This window comes from Sabethes cyaneus, chromosome 3 (genome assembly GCF_943734655.1).
Source record: "Sabethes cyaneus chromosome 3, idSabCyanKW18_F2, whole genome shotgun sequence".
Taxonomy (NCBI): Eukaryota; Metazoa; Arthropoda; class Insecta; order Diptera; family Culicidae; genus Sabethes; species Sabethes cyaneus.
Window position 1 is genome coordinate 100,924,902 of NC_071355.1, and position 25,337 is coordinate 100,950,238.

Genomic DNA, 25,337 nt, shown 5'->3' on the forward strand with positions numbered 1-25,337 from the left:
TTTTTAATGTAATTTACATCTGGGATATTTCTGCTGCTTTATGTCTAAAACCAACTTTCAAGATTTTTCAACAAGTATTACATGAAAACGTGACGTGATGGACAATTTTTATTCTTTTTTCTGAATTCAGTGGACAAAATCTATAAGAATCAGTTGAAAAATCCTATGCAGTTTTTTTGATGCAGACCTGTGCTATTATACAAATGCTAGATAATTGGTAACTAGTTGCGCGCTTGTTGTAATAATCTTGATTTTCATTCAAAATTGTGTTTTCCAATACGATGCATTCTAAATGCAAAATCTTGTATATATTTGAGTACAGTAATACCTTTATATAAAGCAACCTCGATTCTACGCAAATTCTATATACAGTGATACAAATCCGTATTCGTACGGCATCTTGCAGATTTCGTTTTTCTACATTCGAAAGCTTAACAGAAATTTTAGGGACATGTTATTCAAGTAAAATCATAGTTTCAGATGTTAATTTTAAGGTATGATATCTGGTTTTGGAAAATGGTTTTTATTTGTCTGAAAAAAAAAAATTATAAATTAGCGTATGAAAAAATCCACTCAAATTCATATTCGTACGGGCTTCGAATTAACAGTTTTGATTTCGCATATGTAGCTTAATTTCAAAATAGCATTTAGTATGGTATCCCTTGGTCATTGCAACTGCCTTTAGTCGTTTTGGAATGCTGTCTACCAGTTTTTTTGTGTATTCAGTGGGAATTTGGTCCCATTCGTCCATTAAGTGTTAGGTTTCGTTAGAAATTTGATTCTAACTTTTTTGTCGAAATATTCCAAAAGGTTTTCAATGGTATTGATGTCTGGAGTTATTGTGATAGAGTATCAATCAGTTTTGAGCAGTTGTAAAGTAACCATGTGGGTTTCTTAAGTGCTTTGTGCTATGGGTCATTGTCTCGGACAAACTTGAACCTCGGATTAAATGCTATTTTGTTGGCACTTGGCTTCAAATTTTGCTTTAAAATGTCTAAATAGACATTTTGATCCATTATGCCATCGATGAAGACTAAATTGCTAACACCTTTAGCCGTAATCCACCCGCTTATCACCACTCCACCCCCGCCGTGTTTAACCATCGTTTTCAGATTTTTTACATTTAGTTCATCGTTTGGCTTTTCCCAATACAAAACTGTTGTAACCTTAAACTAATAAGGTAGTATTGGTATCCTTGTATCGATCGATGTAGCCAATCGATGAGATGGATGAAGATGATAATCGATGAGATTGGTAGAATAAAAAGTACACTTGAGCTTTACGCATGTGGTTCTCGTTAGAAGCCGAAAGTCCCAATCATCTTTTAACTAGTGTTTTAGTGGCGACGACGGAAAAAAATACGAGTATATGAAGGATTATACGACCAGTTAAAGTGATATTAAAACATTAAAATTAAGTATTAAAACGATTAATAGTGATTAACGATAGGTCGGAACCGCATGTTGGGGAGACTGTTTGTGATAATTAGTAGAAACGGGTGAAACGCAGCTTGTTGCCCACGTTTAAATTATCTGGTAAGAAATTCAGTACAAATACAACATTTATGCAGAAATTCCAACTAGTAATCAATAATTAAGTGATAACAATTGTGATACAAAAGGTGCTTAACGTGCTTTTCTGATTCCGCCATTGCGTTTTTTTTCTCAGCCTTGAGTGAAGAGATCGATCAAGAGTGATAGTGATCTGCTAATAAATTAACGCTGAGTGATATTAGTAACCTTTGTGGAAGTAACGGTGAGTGTCAGAGAAGCTAAGGAGTAATACGCGCACATAACTCATAACGTGATAGTTTCAATCTAGAGAGATTTAGTTGGGAGCATAACAACTAATCTCAAGTTTGGAAGGCAAACGGTGGTAAGTGAGTTAATCTTTCATTTTCACTGTTCACTCCTCACTATACATTTATAGTTCACTGAGAAACGCGAGAGATGGCCAATTCTCAGGGCAGCGCAAATTTGCTGGTTGGAACGATGGAACCGTATTGTATTGGTTCATCTTTCACCAACTACATAGAGAGATTGGGCTATTTGTTTGAAGTAAACAATATCCCCGAGACATCTCAAAAAGCAATGTTTATAACGTTAAGTGGATCGGCTGTGTATGATGAGCTGAAATTATTGTATCCCACAAACAATTTGACTACTGCGACATATTCGGATATTGTTACCAAACTTAAGGCGCGCTTTGATAGAGTCGAGTCCGGGTTAATCCAACGATATAAATTTAATAATAGAATACAGGGCATATCAGAATCAGTGGAGAATTTTCTCCTGGCTTTGAAACTTCAAGCCGAGGTGTGCGAATTCGGTGGTTTTAAGGATAGTGCAATCATAGACAGAATCATCGTTGGAATTAGGGATACCGATTTGAAACAAAAGCTTTTAAACAAAGATTCGTTAACGTTACCGCAGGCTGAAAAAATGGTGTTAAATTGGGAGCTAGCCGAGACACGAGCAAGAACGATAAACGATGACGCAGAGCATGTGGCGTCAATCAAAGATCGTTTGGGCAGTAGGAGACAAACTTATTATCATAAGGGCAACAATCGTGAAACAGAATACCGTAGGAACAGATCAAGAAGCAGAAGTCGCAGTTCGGGGCCAGTGTGGAGATCCAATAATGCAAGGAAAAACAAATATGCGGATTTAATATGCAATTACTCTGGGCTAAAAGGACACATTAAAAGATCTTGCTTTCAGCTTCGGAATATTAAGCGCAACTCAATAAATTTTGTAGAAGAATTTCCAAAAGTAAGTTTCGATGAAGGAAAAACGAATGCAATGTTTGATAAGCTGAAAATAGATATGGATAATACCTCTTCCAGTGACGACGATCAAGGTGATTATTGCATGTCAATATTTTTATTAAATAAGATTAGTGAACCTTGTTTGATTAAGTTATCGGTTAATGAGAGAATGCTAGTAATGGAAATAGATTGTGGATCTACGGTCTCGGTTATAAGCTGGGTGATGTATAAAAAATTAATTGACAAGCCTCTTGAAAGATGTGAAAAAAGTTTGGTAGTGGTCAATGGTTCAAAATTAAATGTAGTAGGGAAAGTAAGTGTAGAGGTGGTTTGTAAGGGCATGCGTAAATTGATGGAATTGATTGTTTTGCAGAGTGAAAGGGAATTTTTACCGCTTTTGGGCCGCGATTGGCTAGATGAGTTTTTTAAGGGATGGAGAGATTATTTTACCTCCTTGACTACAATAAACAATGTAAACTTGGTATCGAATATAGATGAAATAGTGCAGAACATAAAAAAGCTATATCCAACTGTTTTTACAAGAGACCTTTCTCAGCCTATAGCCGGCTATGAAGCAAATTTGGTTCTCAAAGAAGGAAAGCCAATTTTTAAAAGGGCATATGAGGTGCCGTATAGACTAAAAGATAAGGTGCTACATCATTTAGAAGATTTAGAAAAACATAATGTTATTGAGCCTATAAAGACCAGCGAGTGGGCTTCTCCGGTTATTGCTGTGGTTAAGAAGGATCGAGGAATCCGAATGGTCATTGATTGTAAAGTCTCAATCAACAAACTGATCATCCCTAATTCATATCCATTGCCGAAAATTCAGGATATATTTGCTAAATTAGCTAATTGTAAATTTTTTTGTTCGCTCGATTTGGAAGGAGCTTACACCCAGCTGTCGTTATCGGAAGATTCTCGTAAGGTAATGGTCATAAATACAATTAAAGGACTCTATGTGTATAATCGATTGCCACAAGGTGCCTCCTCAAGTGCAGCAATCTTCCAGCAAGTTATGGAACAGGTGCTTCACGGGCTCGAAAGAGTTTCAGTATATCTGGATGATGTTTTAGTGGCCGGCGAAACCGTGGAAGAATGCAAAGAAAAGTTATTAGAGGTTCTCGATCGTTTGAAAATAGCTAATGTCAAAGTTAATGTGAAAAAATGCAATTTTTTTGTCAATAGGTTGCCGCACTTGGGTCATATAATTACTGATAGTGGGTTGCTGCCATGCCCAGAAAAAAATTGCCACTATCCGAGAAGCCAGAACCCCACAAAACATTACAGAGTTAAAATCTTATTTAGGATTAATTAACTACTATAATAAATTTGTCCCTAATTTAGCTTCCAAATTGCATGCTCTCTATAGGTTATTAAAGAAAGATAATCGTTTTGAATGGGACTCAAAATGTGAAACAGCCTTTCAACGAAGTAAAAGTGATTTAATTAGAGCAAATATACTGGAATTTTATGATCCAGGAAAACCGTTGGTGGTTGTATCAGATGCTTCAAGTTATGGGTTAGGGGGTGTAATCGCTCATGTCGTTAATGGAGAGGAAAGGCCTGTCAGTTTTACCTCCTTTTCGCTCAATGCAGCGCAGAAGAAATATCCCATACTTCACCTTGAAGCTTTGGCACTTGTTTGTACGGTTAAAAGGTTTCATAAATATTTGTTCGGACAAAGGTTTACAATATTCACTGACCACAAACCACTTATTGGTATATTTGGTAAAGAAGGAAGAAACTCAATTTTCGTAACTAGGTTACAGCGCTATGTATTAGAACTTTCAATTTATGACTATGACATCAAATACAGACCTGGAGGAGGCATGGGAAATGCGGACTTTTGTTCAAGATTCCCGCTTCAAATTTCAGTTCCGCAGGAATATGATAGGGAAATTGTAAACAGTTTAAATTTTAATCACGAGTTCCCGGTAGATTTTTCGCAAGTGGCTAATGAAACAAAAGGGGATAAGTTTTTACGAACCATCGTAAAATTTATATGTGAAGGATGGCCGGAGAAAGTCGACAAGGATTTTGTAAACGTTTTCTCCAATCGCCAGGACATTGATTACGTTATGGGTTGCGTAATATATCGTGACAGGGTAGTGATACCGACTACAATGCAGAACGGGATACTTAAGCTTTTACATTCAAATCACTTGGGGGAAGTAAAAATGAAACAGCTGGCTAGGCGATCGGTTTACTGGGTGGGAATCAATAAAGATATAGAAAAACACGTAAAAACTTGCGATGCATGTAATCGTATGGCGGTAGTGCACAAACCAAACATTATTAGTTCTTGGATACCCACCACCAGACCTTTTAGCCGTATTCACGCTGATTTTTTTTCATTTAGAACGCAAATCGTTTCTCCTTGTTGTGGATAGTTTCTCGAAATGGTTAGAAGTCTTCCATATGAAAAGCGGCACGGATGCCCTCAAGGTTCTTCACAAATTTAAACAAATTTTCGCTTGCTTTGGGCTACCTGACGTTGTTGTGACGGATGGGGGCCCTCCGTTCAATTCGCATGTTTTCTGTTCCTTTTTGGAAAAGCAGGGTATTAAGGTGTTGAAAAGCCCACCTTATAACCCAAGCCGCAACGGGCAAGCCGAAAGAAGCGTTAGACTGGTGAAAGATGCTTTAAAAAAATTTTTACTGGATCCCGATATGAAACGATGGGATACGGAAGATCAGCTAAATTTCTTTTTAATAAATTATAGGAATACGTGTCTTAAAGAAGATTTAAAATTCCCTTCTGAAAAAATATTTAGCTACACACCAAAGTTACTGATTGACTTGCTCAATCCTAAGAAGAATTATAAAAATTACCTGGTAACACCAACTAGTCAAAAAGCTCAACTTGACAATGCAGGGCCTAATAAAAAACAGGATAATAAGGTCGACTATTCAAGAGAAGAAGCAAATGATAGCGTAAGGCGTAGGGATAATTTTGATCACTTAACGACTGGAGAGAACATATGGTACAAAAATCATAATTCTCAGGATTTTTCACGTTGGATAATGGCCAGATTCCTAAAACGTCTGTCATTAAATTTGTTTCAGATCATGGAAACGTAAAAGTGACGGCGCACAGAAACCAACTACGACTCGCTAACAATCGAAACAGTATTAGGAGCAATATAGCCTTTCGAATTGAGAGTTCTCAGACAAGCAACAAGCGACCTCGGAGGTCTTCGAGTGAAAAGGAAGAAATATTCAGTGAATTATCTGTATACCCTAAAAAGAGAAAAATAGAAACCCCTAGTAAAATAACAATGCCTGTACTCAGGCGTTCAAAGCGTTTAGCACAAGCAAAAATTGAATGAATCAAATGATAAGTACACAAAAGTAAACGCGATCGAAGCGTTTAACATAGGCAGAATTATTTGTTGCAAATATTAAAGTGCATGTAAAAGTCATTAAATCATTCTCAAATATTAGATAAGTAAACAGTGAATTATTGTTAATCAATCAAATTGTTATTAATCAGGATTTAAATTATATATTGATTAAGCTGAAAACTAAATAAGGGGGAAGAATTGTTGTAACCTTAAACTAATAAGGTAGTATTGGTATCCTTGTATCGATCGATGTAGCCAATCGATGAGATGGATGAAGATGATAATCGATGAGATTGGTAGAATAAAAAGTACACTTGAGCTTTACGCATGTGGTTCTCGTTAGAAGCCGAAAGTCCCAATCATCTTTTAACCAGTGTTTTAAAAACGACGACTATCTGAACCAAAGATGTTAAATTTGAATTCATCTGTAAAAATAATGCCTTACTGGGAAGTTGGGTTAAATATTTTATTTTTTCATTTTTACAGTATTTAGAGGCTTTATTAAAGAAAGTTTTAAATGGGTATCATTTCTAAGAGTCAAACCCGAATATTTAACGAAAAAAAAAATTAACGGAAAACCTCTATTCTATATATTTAGCTACTGAAGACAGTACTGGCCAGAGGAACGAAGAAGGAGTACTCGCCAGGGACGGCTATATTATAGGATAGTGCTGGCAGCAAGGAATAAGTGGGTAAAGCAGATCAAGCTTTGAAGGAAGGGTAAACCCCAATACATACAAGCACGCATAAAATTTAATAAGCATATCGCTCACTCAATAGCGATTATAGCAAAAAGAAATGCAGTGCAGGTTATATAGCAAACATCTGGGGAATATTACAATAGGTCAACTATACTGGTAGCAGTAATGAGTCCACACATGCACACTGAGGAAGCTCAGTGTCTGTTAGTAGAATTAAATTGGATAAGTTTTCTTCTTTTTTAATTTTAGGTCTCGTATTCTACTAAGACGCCAAAAACTTCAGTAACGTAAATAAAAATAAAGTTGCTTTATATCGAGGTATTACTGTAATAATATTATACATATCTTTCTCAACTAGGGTTGCCAAGTGACCGGTTTTTGACTTACAAAGCCGGTGGCCGGTCAATCCGACAAAAAGGCCGGTGTTCTAACATATGAAGCCGGATTTGTACATTTGTCTGATTTGTTGAATTTTCTGATAAATTTATTAGCAATCCTGAGCAGTGACGACAGCAGCAACGCTGCTAGAAGCAGATTGCAAACCCACCAGACGCCACCACCGCCCGATTCGACGCCGCCAGATCCAGCATCAGCCGGCCGGCCCACCATACACTTACCGTACACCGTATGTTCTTTATAGAATCGAAAGCTACTGAACCGATCGGTGTGAAAATTTGTATGTAGGGGGCTTTGGGGCCAAGGAAGGTTCTTATGATGGTTAGAGACCTATCCCCCCACTAAGAGGGGGGGCTCCCATATAAATGAAATACAAATTTCCTCATAACTCGAGAACTAATCAATCAAATGGAACCAAATTTGGCATTTGAAGGTTTTTGGAGGCAAGAATTTTATCTATGATGAATTAGGACCCCTCCCCTTTTTAGGAGGGGGGCTCCCATACAAACGAAATACAAATTTCCACATAACTCTAGAACTAATCAAGCAAATGGAACCAAATTTGACATGTGGGCGTTTTGGTAGGCATATATTTTTTTCTATGGTGCATTGAGACCCCTCCCCTCTTAAGGAGACCCCTTAATGACCCCCCTTCCATTAAAAGTGTACGCTCCCATACAAATGAAATATGTACAAATTTACTCATAACTAGAGAACTAATCAACCAAATGAAACCAAATTGAGCATGTGGGGGGTTTAGGAGGCAGAAATTTTTTTATGATGGTTTTTGTACCCTCACCCCTGTGGTAGGGGGATAAGAACTCTCATACAAATAAAACAGAATTTTTTGCGTAACCCAAAAACTAATCGAACTCGAGTAATTTTAAACTCTTCCACAAAACATTAGTCAATAACAAGACACAAGACCACCAAAAACTATCAATAGTAACACTAGATGATGCAGGGCGAGACGGCCGCAGGCCGAGAGTGTTGGTGACAACTCGCCGTCGGCAGCGCCGGCCACGAATCATTTCTATCTAGGTTTATTTATTTTCCTAGGTCTACTGACCTCTATTACTTACTTTCAGTTGGGTTCGAACGAGCGACAGTGAGTAAGGAAAGGATAACCCCTGCGAAATGGTACTTTCCACGAAAACATTTTCCGTGAAATGGTACATCTCGCGTAAGGGTTTTCGCGAAATGGTATTCCGCGAAACTCTATATTCCGCGTTATAGTCAACCGAGAAGTGGTGTTCCGCAAAATGGTATTCGGCGAAATGTTATACACTGAAGTCGCTTTTTACGCGGTTTTTGACGCGACTTTTTTTACGCGGTTTTCGGAATTTACGCGGTTTTTTTACGCGATTTTCGGAATTTACGCGGATGTGCTCAAAACGTCTATTTTTTCGTGTAGTGTTGAAATCCACAAAGTTTTTTTTACGCGAAATTTTGGTTTTTTTACGCGGTTTTCGGAATTTACGCGGTTTTTTACGCGGTTTTCAAAATTTACGCGGTTTTCGGAATTTACGCGATTTTCGGAATTTACGCGGTTTTTTTTACGTGGTTTTGATTTATGCGACGCGTAAAAAGCGACTTGAGTGTATAATCATGGCGAATATATTAATGCTATCCGCTATATTTTATCAGACTAAGCAATGGGGCCAGTTGTTTTCTACTTTACTGTTAGGAAAATTTGTATATTAAACTACCCATGAATTCCTCAGAAACTTGCAAAACTCTAGATTGTGACAAAGGTCATCCGAGATTCACGATTTATGTACAACACAGTTTAATTTGTTGCAATACGAAGTTTATCGAGTCAGCTAGTATGCTATAAATACCAAAATGGCACAGCATCCTGACACCCCCGCACTTTTTTTGAAGACAGGACCAACCGGCCGGTTTTTTGTAATTTTCAGAATTGTCAACCCTATTCTCAACATTAAGTAAAAATATTATTGATCGCAATATTTTATATCAGTGTCATAATACAAAATCCTAATTGATATGAATTGATTTGAATATGAAAAGTAGGTTTGAATACGCTTATTCAAAACGGCTCGTTATTTAACCCTCTAACGGGCAACATCGTAAAAACGATGTGATCAAGTTAATGACTGTTTTATCATGAAAGTACACTCAAAAGAATCTTAAGTTCTGAATTTCATGCAAAAATAATTATCTGGAGGAGCGCCAGGTTAGAAAAAGTCCAATTTCTCTTTTTCGTTTTTCATGTCCAACGCTCTACCCAGATATTTTTTCAATTCAAATACATTACAAAATTGATATAATGCATGAAATTTACTCATAGAAAAGTTTTAAGGTCAATCATTTTGTTCTAGATGTGCTTTTTCATCAAAAGTAAAAAAGGAAATATTCGCGCATTAATTAATTTCGAAATTTTTCGGAAATTTTGATTTTGAAAAATGATAACTTTCGAATGCATAGTCAGAATGTTGTGATATTAATATCAAAATGTCAAGAAATCTGTTCTGAACATATTTTGCATATTGTCAATTCAAAACAAAGTTCGTATGCGGCTCTGGAGCTCCAAAAGCGAAGGCCGTCTACAGACGGCCTTACCCGTTAGAGGATTAAGTATTTTTTGAGCAGTTTCTGCAAAAGCAAACATACTACACAAGAAATTATAGCCGCTGTCTCTTCAACGACAAATTGGTCATCATTAAAATTTTGAATTTCAAAAGCAGGTTTTTTCAACGATACAGATTCTTTTGCTAAAGAAAAATTTATCCCTTTTGCGTTTTTATATCCGACCAGAACACTCTAAACAAAGAATTTCACTTTCGAGAATCAAAAAGATGATGATATATTTTTCAATATAAGATTTCTTCAGTAACTAACAAAAACTGAAGTTATTTGACAGTGTATCACTGCATAGTGGGGATGTCGTTTATCGCAATACCTGTTAGGATAGCTTAAATTTTTTGGTGCCAACCGCTGCTAAATAAAGAGCCCATCGTAAATATAAACGCGTAAATTCCAAACATCACGTAAAAAGCCACGTTAATTCCAAAATTTGCGTGAGAAACGCGTAGATTCCGAAATTTGCGTAGTAAAACCGCGTAAATGACAAAATTTGCGTAAAAGCGATCAGTTCTTAACATATTCCTCAACGATTCAAGTTTGTTTTGGAAAACTAGAAAAAAATCCCCATCGAATGCAATCGTTTGCATCTAAATATATTCATTCTATAAAACTTATGACTCTTTTATTTTGTCGATTTCTGTCTATCGCCTGTGCGTCTTGTACGCCAAGAAAACAAATTGAAAATGCTTCTAACTCTCCATATCTATCTTCTGATGTCAAAAGATTGAATCTAACTCAGCGGTATTTTAAGATAAGTACTGAAATAAACGATCTTTTTCGAAAAAATCTCCATTGCGCAAAGGTTTTAATAATATTGTCGATATACCAATTTTGTATAAGAAACAAAGAAAATCTTCTGGTCTTGTGATGGGATTTATTAACTCCTAAATTATTGTTATTTCCTGTGGTAAAAAAGTTGTTCCATTTATTTTGAATCTAAATGATTATTTAAAGTACACATTCGATCAAATTTTGTACGAAATACAAAAACAGGCAACGATAGAAACATTTCATGTAGTATCCCTGGGCAAAAAGGCTGCCAGCGAATTCATACCATCTGTAGATCAATTCTATTTTCCCACGACTCGATCGATACAGAGTGCAAGTGAATGAAGACCTGATAATAGACAGCAAACATATCCCCTTCATTATCCACCATTGGTGGGTGGCAAATACTTGAACCCTCGCCCTGCCATTCGTCAATACGACCATCTTTACTCCTAGAAAGAGGTTGGACCAGTTTTGTGGATTTCGTGTGCGCATGACTCGTTGAATGTTACACACAGCTACCGGTGCGAATCGAGAGAACCGTTCGTAAAAAAGCATCACTCTCTGTCGCAGAGGGCTGATCCACGGGGGTGAGAAAATGTGGTTGCGAGTTTACCACACCATCCCGAACAAATGGGAATTAAAACGCCTGGCCTGGAAACTCTTCAATGTTTATTTTGTTCTATCGGTCGGTTTTAGGGACGTGAATTTTGGAGGGGTGAATCTGCGAATTAGATTTAATTTTCTGTAAACGAATGTGGAGCAGAATCTATGCAATAAACATAAATAGGTATAGCAGCTAAATGTAGTGCGTGTGTCTTGTTCTGATTATGAATACCTATGTGTTCAATATGACATGCGTCCATTATCACACAAATGACAGCGGCAAAAGCAAAGCAAAGTCTTGGGCTTAAACGTCTTTATAGGACTTGACCCTTCTTTATCGACAGACTTCGTGGCAGGCGCGGTGGACTTCTACCACCCAAGTTGCTTCGGGGTACGATGCTGGCCTAACAAGCCAGTCGTCGTATGTTCGAATCTTGACTGGGAGGTGCTGCTATAGAGTCAGTAGGATCATTGCACTAGCCCCGTAATTTTCCTGTATTCTAATAGTCTGCTGCGAAGTCTGTCGAAAAAGAAGGGTCAAGTTCTCAACAGGACGTTTATACACATGGCTTTGCTTTGCTTCGCGGCCGGCTGTTAGAGTACAGGACAGTTACGGGGCTAATGCAACAATCCTACTGACTTTATCTTGCAGCACCGCTTAGCCGAGATTCGAACATACGAACACTTGTTTCAGTTTCCGGCTAAGACTCTTTTCTGTATAACATCTTAGAGCTATATTATGCAATATAAGAACTCAAAGAACTAATACAAAGATTAAACATCTTCGCAAACACTGGCCAATGGAATGTACTAGTATTAACATACACATCGTAATTGTAACATTATTTTAGGAAGCACGATAGATCCACGATTCTAATTATTTCCAAAGAGGCCACATTATACCTTTCCTTAATTTAGTTTCGATGCACGAAAATCTTAGAAAACTTTATATTTTTTACTACTGTTCGAAGCTTGAATCATTCCTGTAGAATGTGATTCAGATTCCAAACACTTGAATTAAACTGATATCTTAAAAATAAATTAAAAAATATTGCATTCCAACCTCGTTTTAGCAAATATGTACCTTGCGCAAATCACAAAATGCGTTCTAAAATTGATGTATTCATAATGAAAAAGAAATTGTCTCGGCGAGATGGATCGTTTCTGGTCTTAGCCGAGGCAACTCTTACGAAAAAATGGAAATTTTCTTATATCGAGGTGAACATTGTCTTATACATATCAGGGTTGGTGTATATCGAGGCATCCCTGTATTTTTGTTTTCTAGGAGTTGAGTAACACGATGAAAATCGCGTTTGAACGGTGTAATAGTTTAGTTGAGCACTTGAACTGTTTTCATAGTTTTCTAAGACATGTTCATTTCTTGAGCATTGAATAAACCGAAGTGGGTCTAATTCGCGCAAGGGGTGGTTCGATCATTTTGACTCAATTTTGATTCATTTAACAGTACCGTCTCGGCTAAGCAAAATTTGACAAAGTTACATATGAGACTTTTGTAGAATTAGTTATTATATACAATTTTGCTGAACAAAGTTTTGCTGTATCGTTTGTAGTTACGGTGCTACGATGCTAGTAACTCATCAGTGACTAAATGAACGTTCACTTAGTCACTTATGAGTTACTGGCATTGTAGCACTGTAACTACAAAAGATACTGCAAAACTTTGTTCAGTAAAACTGTGAACAATATTTAGTTCTACAAATGTCTCATATATAACTTTGTCGAATTTTGCTCGACTGAGAGCAATTGAATTGTCAATTGAATCAAAATTGAGTCAAAGTGATCGAACCATCCCTGATTCGCGCTAATAGTGAACATGATTTGTAGTTGGTTCAGCACTTTTGATTTCAATACGCATTACATTCGTGGATAGTAGATACCGAATACATTTTAAAGTAAATACTGATATCCCACACGTATATTTTCATCTGCTAGAGTGAAGAAACGGATCAAACATAGATGCATCAATAGCAAACGCTGGGAAAAACGACGGTTGCTCTCCCGCTGCTGGCTGAGTAAATAATTTTCGCTAATGCCCGCCGTATTAGAACATCACTTAAATTGGATTTGTAAACACTTCATGCAAACACGAGTGTTCGAGCATAATTTGTACCCTATGTCTATAATACTTCATCAAACCGCGAGGGGTTGCTGAACAGAGACAAATGCCATATTGTAGATATATACATACATGCGCTCGGCATGTAGGCAGAAGTAACTAAAACAGATAGCTCATCGAAATTTTTCTCCCTTTTTGCAGGTGGCAGCGGCCAGGTTCACTCCCTTTCCTGGCACCGCAAAGGTGATCGCAGTGCTGATGGGCGCTATTTCGCACGGATCTGGCGGCCGGAAGATCCTAGAAGCAATCAACGGAACATCGCAGCTGGCCCGTCGTCATACTCGAACAGCCTAATTTAGTCTAGGGTGTCGACTGTCGATTGGCAATTTGGAAGCTCATTTATTTAGTTTTAACTTTACGAACGATATATTGTTCTCCGATGAGGGCTAGTGAAAGCAATTCTAGTCGTTTTATTAGGTACCAAGTCTATGTCCAAATATTGTAAATAAAAATATTTCATGCAATAATCTTAAATCTGCACTCTTTGATTGTTTTGAAAAAAAAAAAAAACAAATATGAACTTCTCAATAGATTTCCAATGCGGGAATATTGTTTAATTTAACGAACTCCATTTGCTTGAGCAGGTGTCTATGCGATTTGTTGTATTTCATATAATATTAAGCGTGCAAGAACGATGATTTGGTTTCCCCCAATGTTTTGTTATCGGCATGCCTTCAGGAGCACGAAAAAAGCACATCACCTGAATAAACATTAACCATGAAAACTATGCTGGAGGGTAAACTGTGTCAAAATACCAATTGCTCCTGATGTCGCGTTGCTTGAAATGGGAAGGTAAAATAGTCTTGGCGCATATCATCCAAAAATAATTTTCTCTTTAAAAACTGCAAAACAATATACAACCCCAATCGCTAAAAAACGTGCAACACCGTATACCTAGAGTCATGTATCCTTTTTAATCTTCGCACTCAATTACTGGCGCATTTTTAATTCCTCTCATCAAGAATTAATTTAAAAATGTCGGATTATGTTGCGCGCTTCGAAGGGTGATAGTTTTACCCCTGAGTTGAGCAGCTTTACAGTTTTTTTTTCATCACAACGGACGAAATGAGACGCTCTTTTGAGGTTGAATTAACAATAATTAATACAATAGGAGATTTACGCACAGGAGATCAGGAAATTCAGATCATACCGTTAGCTTCGGAAAATGCAATCATGCCAAGTTTTTTAAAATGTATAAAGTACGCCGGGGCAAGTGGGAAAATTGCATAGTTAGAGTTTATCTGACTGTGTAATCAACACCTATGATGATTTTAAAATTCTAGCGGCACAGAAACTCTTCAGTGGTATCACTTCGATGGTTTAACTACAAAGAAGGACTATCAATTTACATAAAATGAATCTGAAGAGAATTTTTCAAAATCATGGCGATAGGAAAAGCTTAAATAACAAAAAATTGTGCATGTTATTAAATAGCAACGTGTAGGCATTGAAAAAAGCAACCAAAGACAATGTTTCCACTAAAGGTTCATCCAAAAATGCCGTAACAAAATCAGATCACTTAGACGCCCGTTGTGCTTTGATAACAACGGACGACTTTATAATTAATATGAAACACAATTCGCGAGCAATTACGCAGTGATGCAGTATTGTAACGCTATGTAGTTGAACATGTAGTTGAATCCAATTTTTGCGAGACCCCAGACGTAATTTATGTTAAATCATTCTTTAATAGCTTAAAAATACGATTATGATCTGTTTGTACTACCATGCCCAATACGATAGAGCTACTAGTGAAACTATCATAAGAAATAGTTACGTTATAACAACCGTAACGTTTTATTGATTGACATATAGTTGCAGATTTGCTTAAGCATATCTTCTCTGCCTTCCCAGAGCCAATTAACATCGTTTATGAATCTTCAGAATGTGACCAAACAGTTTGCTCCCTCATAAGGCACGGTAATGGACTTTCTTTTTGGGTCCTCTTGGTTTAGTCCTTTTTGGTTTTATTTTAAAGCTTTACCGATATAAATATTATGTTATTTAACTGAAAATGTTCGGTAGTACATCTAAAAAATGTATTAAGATAGAAAGTTGTGTCCTGAAACACTTTATTTATATTAGGTCCCACTTGCCCCGGGTCCTTTGAAGTGCCACCCTTGTTTGGACCCATATATTTAACGCCGTTTGTCAAATTATACAACTATTTTTTAGGTGTAGCTTGTTAATATATTCATTATGTTTACCTACTATCAGAAAAACATGTACTTTTACGAAAGCCTGCGGCCAAACTATCATTTATAAAAAGGTGCGTCCAACTTACAACACAAATTGAAAATGACGCCCAAATTAAAAGATCAATTTTGGCGTTTTGAAAGCCAATTATAATCAAATTATAATTTCAATGTATGCGTTGGAGTTGTATCTTCCATTTCTAGAAAGGTTCAGTGGAGAAAATGAGGTTGAAGAGAGTTATGAGCGTCGTTCCCACTTACCCCGTATTCCCACTTGCCCCGGGGTACCTTACTAAAATGATTACTGACTCTAGCTATGTTCAATATTGAAAAAATGCGAGTTTTTGCGATTTATGCGATTTATGTGCTTTACTCTTAGAATTGCATAAGCTAATGGAAAATGGTTAAGTAACTAACTTCGCATAAAAACTTAATAAACTCCAATAATCGCAGAAGTTATGAATGTAATTTGGACGCAAGTACGCTGTGATCAAGAAATCGCTTAAATTTAAAGCTTAATTTTCATTTTCACATCAAGCTTTTACTCCACCCCAAAAAATATATTATGTTTAAAAAGAGTACCTATACTGAATTTATCGATTAATTGGTTGTTTTTTACAACCTTCTTCAGTATTTTGGTGAGAAATCACGAAATACGTAGGTATCTACTGAATATTTGTGCAAATGAATAATTTGTTTCTACGAACTATCTATAGTATATATTTCGCTAAGCTAATATTTTGTGAACTTCACAATAGTAGAATTAAATGGATTTTTTTCTTTTAATTATATACAATAATAAAAATGAAATTTTTAATAAACACCCATATTCTATATTTCGACCGGATTTTTATTTCGTTAGAATGGTTTCGAAGGAGTTATTTTGTCATTTGATTTTGGTGGAATGAAGAATACCATATACATACTTTCATTAGTAAAACCAATTTGTTCGAAATACAGAATAGGGGTGAAAATCTTACAAAGGTATTGAACCTGAAACATCTGAAAAGTTCAAGCATGTACAGTTTTATGAGCGTCTTGGTTCGAGCACTTTTTACCGATTTTGTTTAGAAAATATTCATGCTACGTTTGGCAGATTATTGAAAATTTTTACGTAACCAAGCATTAAGCATTACAAAACGGCAAACAGTTTCAAATATTACACGTTTATCAGTAACTAACCGCGTATGATTACCTCCGTGCAACACGAATACTATTCATATACAAATGATGTAATTAGTCGGCGACAAATACACTAACAGGAGAAACTCAATCGTCTTTTACTACTAGGCTGCTGGAACCGATACTCAATGATGCTTCTACAGTTATTCAGTCAGTTTGATTTTGTTCTCGAAGCGTGTCGGATGAAGTGAAAATCATGACTCGAGCTAACGTATTTGGAACGTGCAGTAACGGTGATATAGAAATTATCTATTACGAGGAACAGTATCGCGAAAGGTCAATGAATGTACTTCGTAAGTCATTTTTTCTTCACGAAGCCGTTTGCATTGGATCAGAAGTAAATATCGATCCTCAGGCTCAAAAAGACTTAGAGCAACTTTGCCTGGATGTAGGTCGAAGCGGGGTTTCATTGCTCGCGCGCTATAAATCTAGTGGGGAAATAGTTGGAGTGTCATTCAATGTACTGCAGGTAAAGTTGGCAATTAAATTATGCAATAAAGCGAGTATTCATGATGAACAATAATTTTAAACCTTGTTTGTTAGACGCCGAGTTCTCCTGGAGATTTGAATTACTTTGAAACCTTCCGTGATCACAATTGTGTGTCCGAAAGCTCTAAAAGTCTCATGCAGTATATGATAACCATGGATTCCAAAATAAACCTGTTCCAAAAGTTTGGAATTGATTGCCTGTTAGAAATTATGTTTTTAGCGACATTGCCGGAGTTTGAAGGAAAAGGTATTGGGACCAAACTTGTCGAAAGTTCCGTCGAACTTGCAACACAACTGAAAGATGGACAAAGAATGGAGAACCTTCCGGAAGACGCAAAGCACAAACGGCCGAAATTGGTGTCAGCTCTGTTCACGGGTAAAGGCTCACAAAAAGTGGGCATTAAAAATAAGTTTATTGAAATCAACGAAGTGCCTCACTCAGAGTTTGTATTCCGAGGTAAAACCTATAGCGACCGAATTGGACCTGATCACCCAAACTCAATATTAGTGGTAAAACATATTTGAAGTTTATTTTACTAAATCAAGCTTTTGAAATGTTATTAAATGTTTTATACTTTTTGCGATTATCACCCTAAGCCATTTCAATAATTACCAATCACAGTTAATTACCTAATCAATTCTTGTTGAGTGTTAATATTACCATCATGTATAATAGATTAGTGTACGAATGTTTCAAAAATAATCGTGATAAGAGCTGTAGACACGTTGAGACCCGAACTACAGTTTGGGTACATATTTCGTAGTCTGTTCGTTTTATTGTTATTTATTTTTCTAACTACAAATTCTACAATACAATCTATATTGCAATTACACAAAAAATCATGCATAATCGCTAGGTAAGGCATTTTGAATAATGACCTTATCCTGCTTCAAGGAAGTGATGATACTTATTCAAATTCAAATACATACGGACAACGTTTATTGACAATTATAAAGAATAACTTGTGAAAATCGTCGGGCGGAAGCACCGAATCATTACCGGATCATCAATTTTGCTGAATTTTCACTTTCAATTAAAAAATATGCAAACCCTTTCATTCGTTTGCTTCCGCTTCTTACTATTTTAAGCTTTATTAGCTGTCATTGGCTTTTCCAAAGTAGTTTTATGCTCAAAGTAATGATTTTATTTATGAAAAACAAAAAAAAATCAATTCCTATACATTTTCTTCTTCTGTAATGCTGTCCTCCTATAACCAGTTACAACATTCAATTGCACTAACATGTGAGATAGCTTCTCAGATAGCCTCGACGAGGTACGAAGCTGGTCTAACAAACCAGTCGTTGTAAGTTTGAATCTCAGCTGGGAGGGGCTGTTAGAGTCAATAGGGTCATAGCACTAGCTCCGCGACTGTCTCTTACATACTCTAATGGCTGGCTGCGAAGTCTGTCGAATAACGGGTGACATCTAAAATTTTGGAATTTTTTTCGCAAGCTGTCAAAAAAAGACAAAGATACATGAAGAAGATCTGATTTACCGAAATTAAAGATACATTTTCCATTGTTGAAAAAAAATTAGTGTACATTTGAAAACGGTCCGTAAACGGCTGTTCGGCGAAGCTTCCGTTTGATGTCCGAACAGGAGCGTTGCACGGCCATCATGTCAACTTTGCGAATGCATCCTTTGGTTCTACCAATCAACTGTTTGCCATTCGTGGCTCTCCAGTTATTTTTGTACACCAAGGAACTCAAAATCCCGAAGAAATCTTCGATTGGGCGCACTAAGACAGATTTTTCGGGTCGTGGTTTTTGGGAACAAATGGAATCGAGTGGGTATTCAGGAACGATAGTGGTTTTTAGGCGTAATGCGATGATGCTCTATCCACCCAAAACACGTATTGTCCATTAATTGATAGCCAAACCAGAGGGCTTGTTGTTGAAGAAACGAGAAAAAGAACGATGCCTTTCTGGGTCCATAATTTTGGCTGGTCTTCCACTACCTTGCTTGCGGATAGTTGTTGGGCATCTTAGGATATGGTAAACAGTCGAAGCCGCAACATATTCACTTTTTAAATATTGTACCGTTTACTTTTTGCCGAGATTTCTGTTGCAGTTCGTAGAAGTGTACAACGCGCTCCCGAAATGCTTCTTGTTTCGACACCCTTTTTAGCAAAACTGGGCAAGCATAAACAAAACAAAAAATATTAACAAAAAAGGAGAGAGGGAGCTTACACATACATACTCCTATTTCTCTCTGAGCTCGTTTGTTGTTGAGTATAGGGGCCTCAAAAAAAATTCCAAAATTATTCCTGTCACCCTTTATAAACGTAAGGTTAAGTTTCAAAAACGTATTGTTGCACCTAGGCTTTACTTTCAAATCATAATGTCATATGGGAAATCAGCAGTGAAACTGCTTTTAGCACATTGCAATGCCAAATGAAAATGCCCAATAAAATAAAACTGATAGCGGCGAAAATGTGATTGTATAACATATCGCCGAATACCATTTCGCGGAAAACCAATTCAACGTAGAATATAGTGTTTCACGGAATACCATTTTGCAAAAAAACCTTTTCACTGAAAATACCATTTCACGGAGAAGCTTTTACTCGCTGTCACTCGTTCGGATCCAACTGAAAGAAAGTAATAGAGGTCAGTAGAGGAAAACAAATAAACCTAGACAGAGGGGATTTCTGCGGGGAGACTGCCTCCCCCGCAGTGGTCGGCACTTCCTCTGGAGTAATCGTTTCGGATTTACTAAATCACAACTATCGTTTAATTGCTTGAACACTGCTAAACCTTTATTCGCGTGGAAAAGCCTTCGTTTCGTTGCATTCAACCGTTCGCTAGACTCTACTCTTTTGCAGAGCTGCCATATATACAGATATTTATGCATGCATAAATTTGGGACCCTATTGTTTTTTCCACCCCATGAAGTATTCCACCACGCACACATATAAGGATTTTTTGACATTAGCTGAGGCCCTCGCTGAGGCTGTTTGCAGTAGGAATAATATCAAAAACATCAAATATCAAACTCCCGGATCCTCTCCTCCACTCTTCGCTCCCCTCTCACTCCTACATAACCGATCCTCAGCTAATGTCATTCTGGTTAGTGACGAAACCGCAAATTACTTCATGGGCAGGCAACCATGTTTTCGCTGCCAACATCTCGTGTGTGCGAAAATGAGATAGCATGTCAGCACTGCGTTTCACTCAACTGCCAGCAGTCTGATTTGGGCCCGCTGTCAAATTTTGAGCCCAGGACATGCTGTCGCTGACGTTCACTGCAGCGCGTTATAGAGATGTCAATGGGGTGGTTTTCTCCGATGTATTTTATTTCCTCGTTCTAGTCTTTTAAATAACATAAATAGTTTTTGGAGTACTTTAAAATTCAGGAACATTACTACAGCCAGAAATCACAGTAACTGAAATAATTGATGGGTCCCAAATTTATGCATGCACAAACATCTGTATTTGTGGCAACTGTTCTTTTGTGTCACTCATTCTCTGTTTTTCGTTGTGTACTGTACACTGATACAAATATTATATTTGAACTGACGGTGGTTCCCACACTCCCCTTTTACTTATTGCAAAACACCGCATAATTTACATAGTTCGGTAGGTAGCCTGGTATTATCAATTTCCCACCCTTTCGTACGCGATGAATTATAGCCGTCGCGGTCGAAACCGTCGCCAGAATCGTCGCGAGGGCAAATATCGTTTATTTACTCAAGTAAATCAATAGCTTAGGTGCTAGACAAGCATAATATATACTTATAATTCACATATAGCCAAGCAGATTCTTTTTGCGACGATTTCAAGCAGTCAAAAAAGTGAGCAGCGCGTTTTGTTGTCCAAAGAAATGGACAATATCTTGTTTTGTAAATAAATAGTTCTTTCCCATCTCTATAATGACTGAAGTTCCATATCCGTACCCGATCGCTTGATAATCTGAAACAGTTCTGATCCAAAGTTACTGGCTAACTTATTTTCTCTGAACGTCCTCTTAGCCACCACGATTTCTCCTTGTTTTAGTTCATTTGGTTTTGCTTGTTGTCGTTTTTTTTCTAAACCTCCTTTCCAATCAATGTGATATATACAGGTGTGGCAATGTTGGTTAAGTGGTGTTAGCGCAATGAAGAAATTTCATCATAGTGTGGGTAGAATCGTAAATCGACCAATCACGATGAAGCGTGACGTCAAACTCCAAAAACAAACCCCATTGTTCGACGCGATTTGTTTTTGTAGTTTGACGTCGTTTTCTGATTTTTCGCTACTAATACCATCAAATGTCTTCATCTGCCTCACCTTTTTAAACCTCATTCCTTTCCAATCACGATCTCTGATGCTTTCTGTGAGCTGTTCCGGTGTTTCATATGCGCTGGGTAATTTATCTCTCATTACTCGTCCAAACCAAGTCTCTTGAGGCCATGCCAAGTCTCTTGAGGATTGTGTTATTCATTCGGTCTACCTCGCCGTTAGCCTGTGACCAATACGGGGTAGTTCTCTGTTGTTCGATACCATACTCCATACAAAATGTCTTCAGCAGTTCACTTGTGAATTGAGGACCATGGTCTGAACGTAACACTTCCGAGATACCAAAACGGCTAAATGTTTCAAATAGAGCTTGGACGGTGAGCTCTGCTGTAATTTGCTTCATAACCATAGTCGGCATCCTTGATCGTCTCATTGGCTCTGGTGGACCTGCTGATGCTACCGTGGATGGTACTAACTAATCCGTACATTTTGCCGTAGTCTTCTTTTCATCGTGCTTATACCGGATGACCTTCGTGAGCACAAAGCATCACACTCTCTTGCAGTTTATTTAGAATTATGAATCGATCACTGCTAATTATTACATATTCCACGGCATGCAGCTCTTGTTTAAACACTGTACACCGTTTTACTTCCTCGTCCATACGCCCGTTTCGAGTGTGTGATGTAATTGCTGAAGAACTGTCTTCGCGCAATGCTTCCCTGACATCAGGGATGGTTCGATCACTTTGACTCAATTTTGATTCATTTGACACTTAACATTTGACAGCCGAGCAAAATTTGACAAAGTTATGTATGAGACATTTGTAGAACTCGTTATTATTTACAATTTTGCAGAATAAAGTGTTGCTATAATTTTTGTAGTTACGGCGCTACAATGCTAGTACCTCTAGTAACTAAATGAACGTTCATTTAGTTACTAATGAGATACTAGCATTGTAGCACCGTAACTACAAAAGATACTGCAACACTTTGTTCAGCAAAATTGTAGATCTAGTTGTTGCGTATGCTATTCGCTAACGCCGCACCTACTCACAATCGCATTGGCCGCTAACACATCCGTTCCTTGTAATTAATTTGCTTTGCGTTACCCTGAACTGTCACTACGAGTGAGTTACACAAGTCGTTTAAAACGTGTTCCTTTGGTCGTCGAAATTTTCATAAAACCTAATTGCTACATTAAACTTAAATTTGTGATCAGCTAAATAAAATATAAAACTTACAAGCTAGGTAGTACGGTTGGAGAAAAGTGCTTCTTAAATTATAAAATGACATACATCTAAGTTAATTTGTAAGTATGGTTTGCGCTTCACATAGAGAATTAGCATAATACTTAATTAATTAATACTATCAAAAGAAAGATTTCTTGGCGACAAGCAATAGAAGCATCCATCCATTCTATAAAATAAAAATAACACCCAACCCGGTGGCAACTTTGACGTTTGCGGACAAAATAGGTGAAGCCAACATAGCTGGATCACTGGATCACTTATACGTATCGGATCACTAGTGTGCGTGTAAAAGAACGATTTACCCGATATTTCTGCAGCGCCGCACGTGATTTTCGTTGCATTATCATTTATTTCTTGTTCTAAAGGCGACGCTTTCTGTTAGTTGAAAGTAAATTATTTTTATCGATGAATTGTTATTGAGATTCATGTAAAATTCTTCACTTCTACGTGATTATGTTTTGCTGGCTTGATCGCATCACTTCACTGCCGTGTGAATGCTGCGTATTAAAAGGAAAACGCCTGTAGCGCCACCTCATTTTGTGGCGGTATCAGGAAACATAGTAGATGCCCGGGGGTTGGGTACACCGTTTGAACTATGACAGTCAGAAGTGTCCGGTATTGGGAGCTGTTCGGCGCTGGGGGACTTCCTCTTAGCTAGTTTTTGGTGAAATTGTTATTGACTATTGTTTTATGGAAGAGGCTATTTCTGTTTTAAATTTATGTTTTATTTGTATGAGAGCCCCTCCCCCCTTTCACAGAAAGAAGGGATTTCAAGAATGAACTGACAAGACACATAGAAGAAAATCCATTAAAAACCATCGTCCTACACATTTTGCTTACACACTAGCACCCTCTGTTATGCATGTTGCGGAGTAGCTTGCATTTGCAGGGTTTTAAGCTGTAGGGTTTTTACATTTGTATGGTTTTATACTGAAAACTCTAAGCAACACTCGCGCGCCGCGGTGTGGCCATGTTGCGAAACATGCTTTTTTGAAAAAATGAGTAGTTTTTTGATTGGACGATGGAATGACCGCGAGTGTTTCGTCTGTTTGTCTGTGATTAAACCTGCACTGAAACAAGAACCATGGTATCTCGCACCATTTTGCAGAAAACGCTTGCTTTGTGAGTACCATGAAAAAGCTATTCAAATTTACAATGATTCTTGTACAAGTAACATGTTCTCAGATAATTTTACCACCTTTCATGGTAGGGTAACCAACCTATTTTGGACCCCATCAGCAGCTGTACATAATTTGGACACTTCCATTTGATTTTGTTGTAAGTGTCCAAATTATGTACAGCTGCTGATGGGGTCTAAAATGCGTTGGTTACCCTAATGTGTAGTAATTTTGACTACAATTCTGTTATTTTTGTTATGTATCGGGGTAACGTCGAAAGTAACGCATAGTAATTTTGATCAGAACACTGGTTAAGCTAAACAGAAATCTTTCCTGCAAAGATTCACTGGTGTATCCTCTTAATTTTACCCTCTTATATGGTAACAATTACCATGATCCTTCCCAGGTAACCAATAAGCATTAAAATAAGCAGTAAATCAGACGTTTATTAGCATCCCTGGCATTTTATACTGCAGGTTGTTGTTTATCAGCTTTTTGACTGCATAACTGTTGTAAATTGGCATCCACAACTCTTGTTAAATTCTTCTTGTTGGTAACTAACTGCAAATAAGCATTGTCAGCACTATAAGAGGGCTAGCAGTAAAGTAGCCGCATATTTTGCCAAAATAGCATTTAAGTAGCATTTAAGGCAACTTAAATGCTTATTGGCCTGCTTTTAAATTGCATTGGAAATGCTTATTGGTTACCTGGGTTGTTTCAGCGCACATGTTGATTCGGTGCTATAAATTCAAATACTGCTATACATATTGCATGCAATCATTCTTATTATATATATTAACTAGAGGACCCGGCGCGCGTTGCTACGCCATTCTAAAAAGGGGGTACATGCGTAATCCTGAAGATTTGATTAATTGTTTTCTTGCAACCAAGAGCTTTCTTTTTGACAACCCAAGATATTCCTAAATCATGCCGCAAATTTCTAATCTAACGCATCAGCATTTGTGACTCGAGCAGCCCAACGTAACAATTTGGGTTTTATTACAAACCCTTAAAATGGTAATGTTGGCAAAATTGTAATAAAACATCAGTGCAATTCGATTGAAATCAGTTGAAAACTGGTCAGAAACGATAAACTTAGTGTAATCATTATTTTCTTAATATTTTCATTTCAACAATGTATTTTCTCTTCAATTTTCTTTTTAAAATAAGTATTATATTATCTTACTTTTATTTAATTTGACCCATTATCTAGGCTTCACCGATTTATTCTTAACAATTGTCTTCCAAATTTATCTTATATTTTAGTATGGACGGCAACACTTGCGAGTTCGATTACTTTTTGAATATTGCAAAAAATTCTGTTTAATTTGTATGAGAGCCCTCCCCTCTTCAAGACGGGAGAGGAATCTCAATACACCATAGAAAAAAATTCTGCCTCCAGTAACTTCCCAATTCATTTGCTTGATTAATAGTCGAGTTATGGTAAATTTGTGTTTTATTTGTATGAGAGCCCCCCCTCTTAGAGGAAGGAGGTTTCTCAATCTACTATAGAAAAAAAAATTCTATCTCCAGAAACCCCCACATGCCAAATTTGG

General features: G+C 37.2%; 2 protein-coding genes across 2 annotated transcripts in view; both read left to right on the forward strand.

The window, feature by feature from the left end:
* The window catches only part of LOC128742822 (pancreas transcription factor 1 subunit alpha), a 29,705-nt gene extending 16,077 nt beyond the window's left edge, over positions 1-13,628 (forward strand). Inside the window, exon 3 of the mRNA XM_053839299.1 lies at positions 13,471-13,628. Coding sequence (XP_053695274.1) covers positions 13,471-13,628 — 158 coding nt within the window. The remainder of the gene's footprint in view (positions 1-13,470) is intronic.
* A 3,279-nt stretch (positions 13,629-16,907) lies between these two features.
* LOC128742824 (uncharacterized) lies at positions 16,908-17,782 on the forward strand. Its single transcript, XM_053839300.1, has 3 exons — positions 16,908-16,999; positions 17,062-17,175; positions 17,250-17,782. The coding sequence occupies exons 1-3, from the start codon at positions 16,991-16,993 to the stop codon at positions 17,718-17,720; spliced, it is 594 nt and encodes a 197-aa protein (XP_053695275.1). The 5' UTR covers positions 16,908-16,990; the 3' UTR covers positions 17,721-17,782.
* Positions 17,783-25,337: the final 7,555 nt, after the last annotated feature.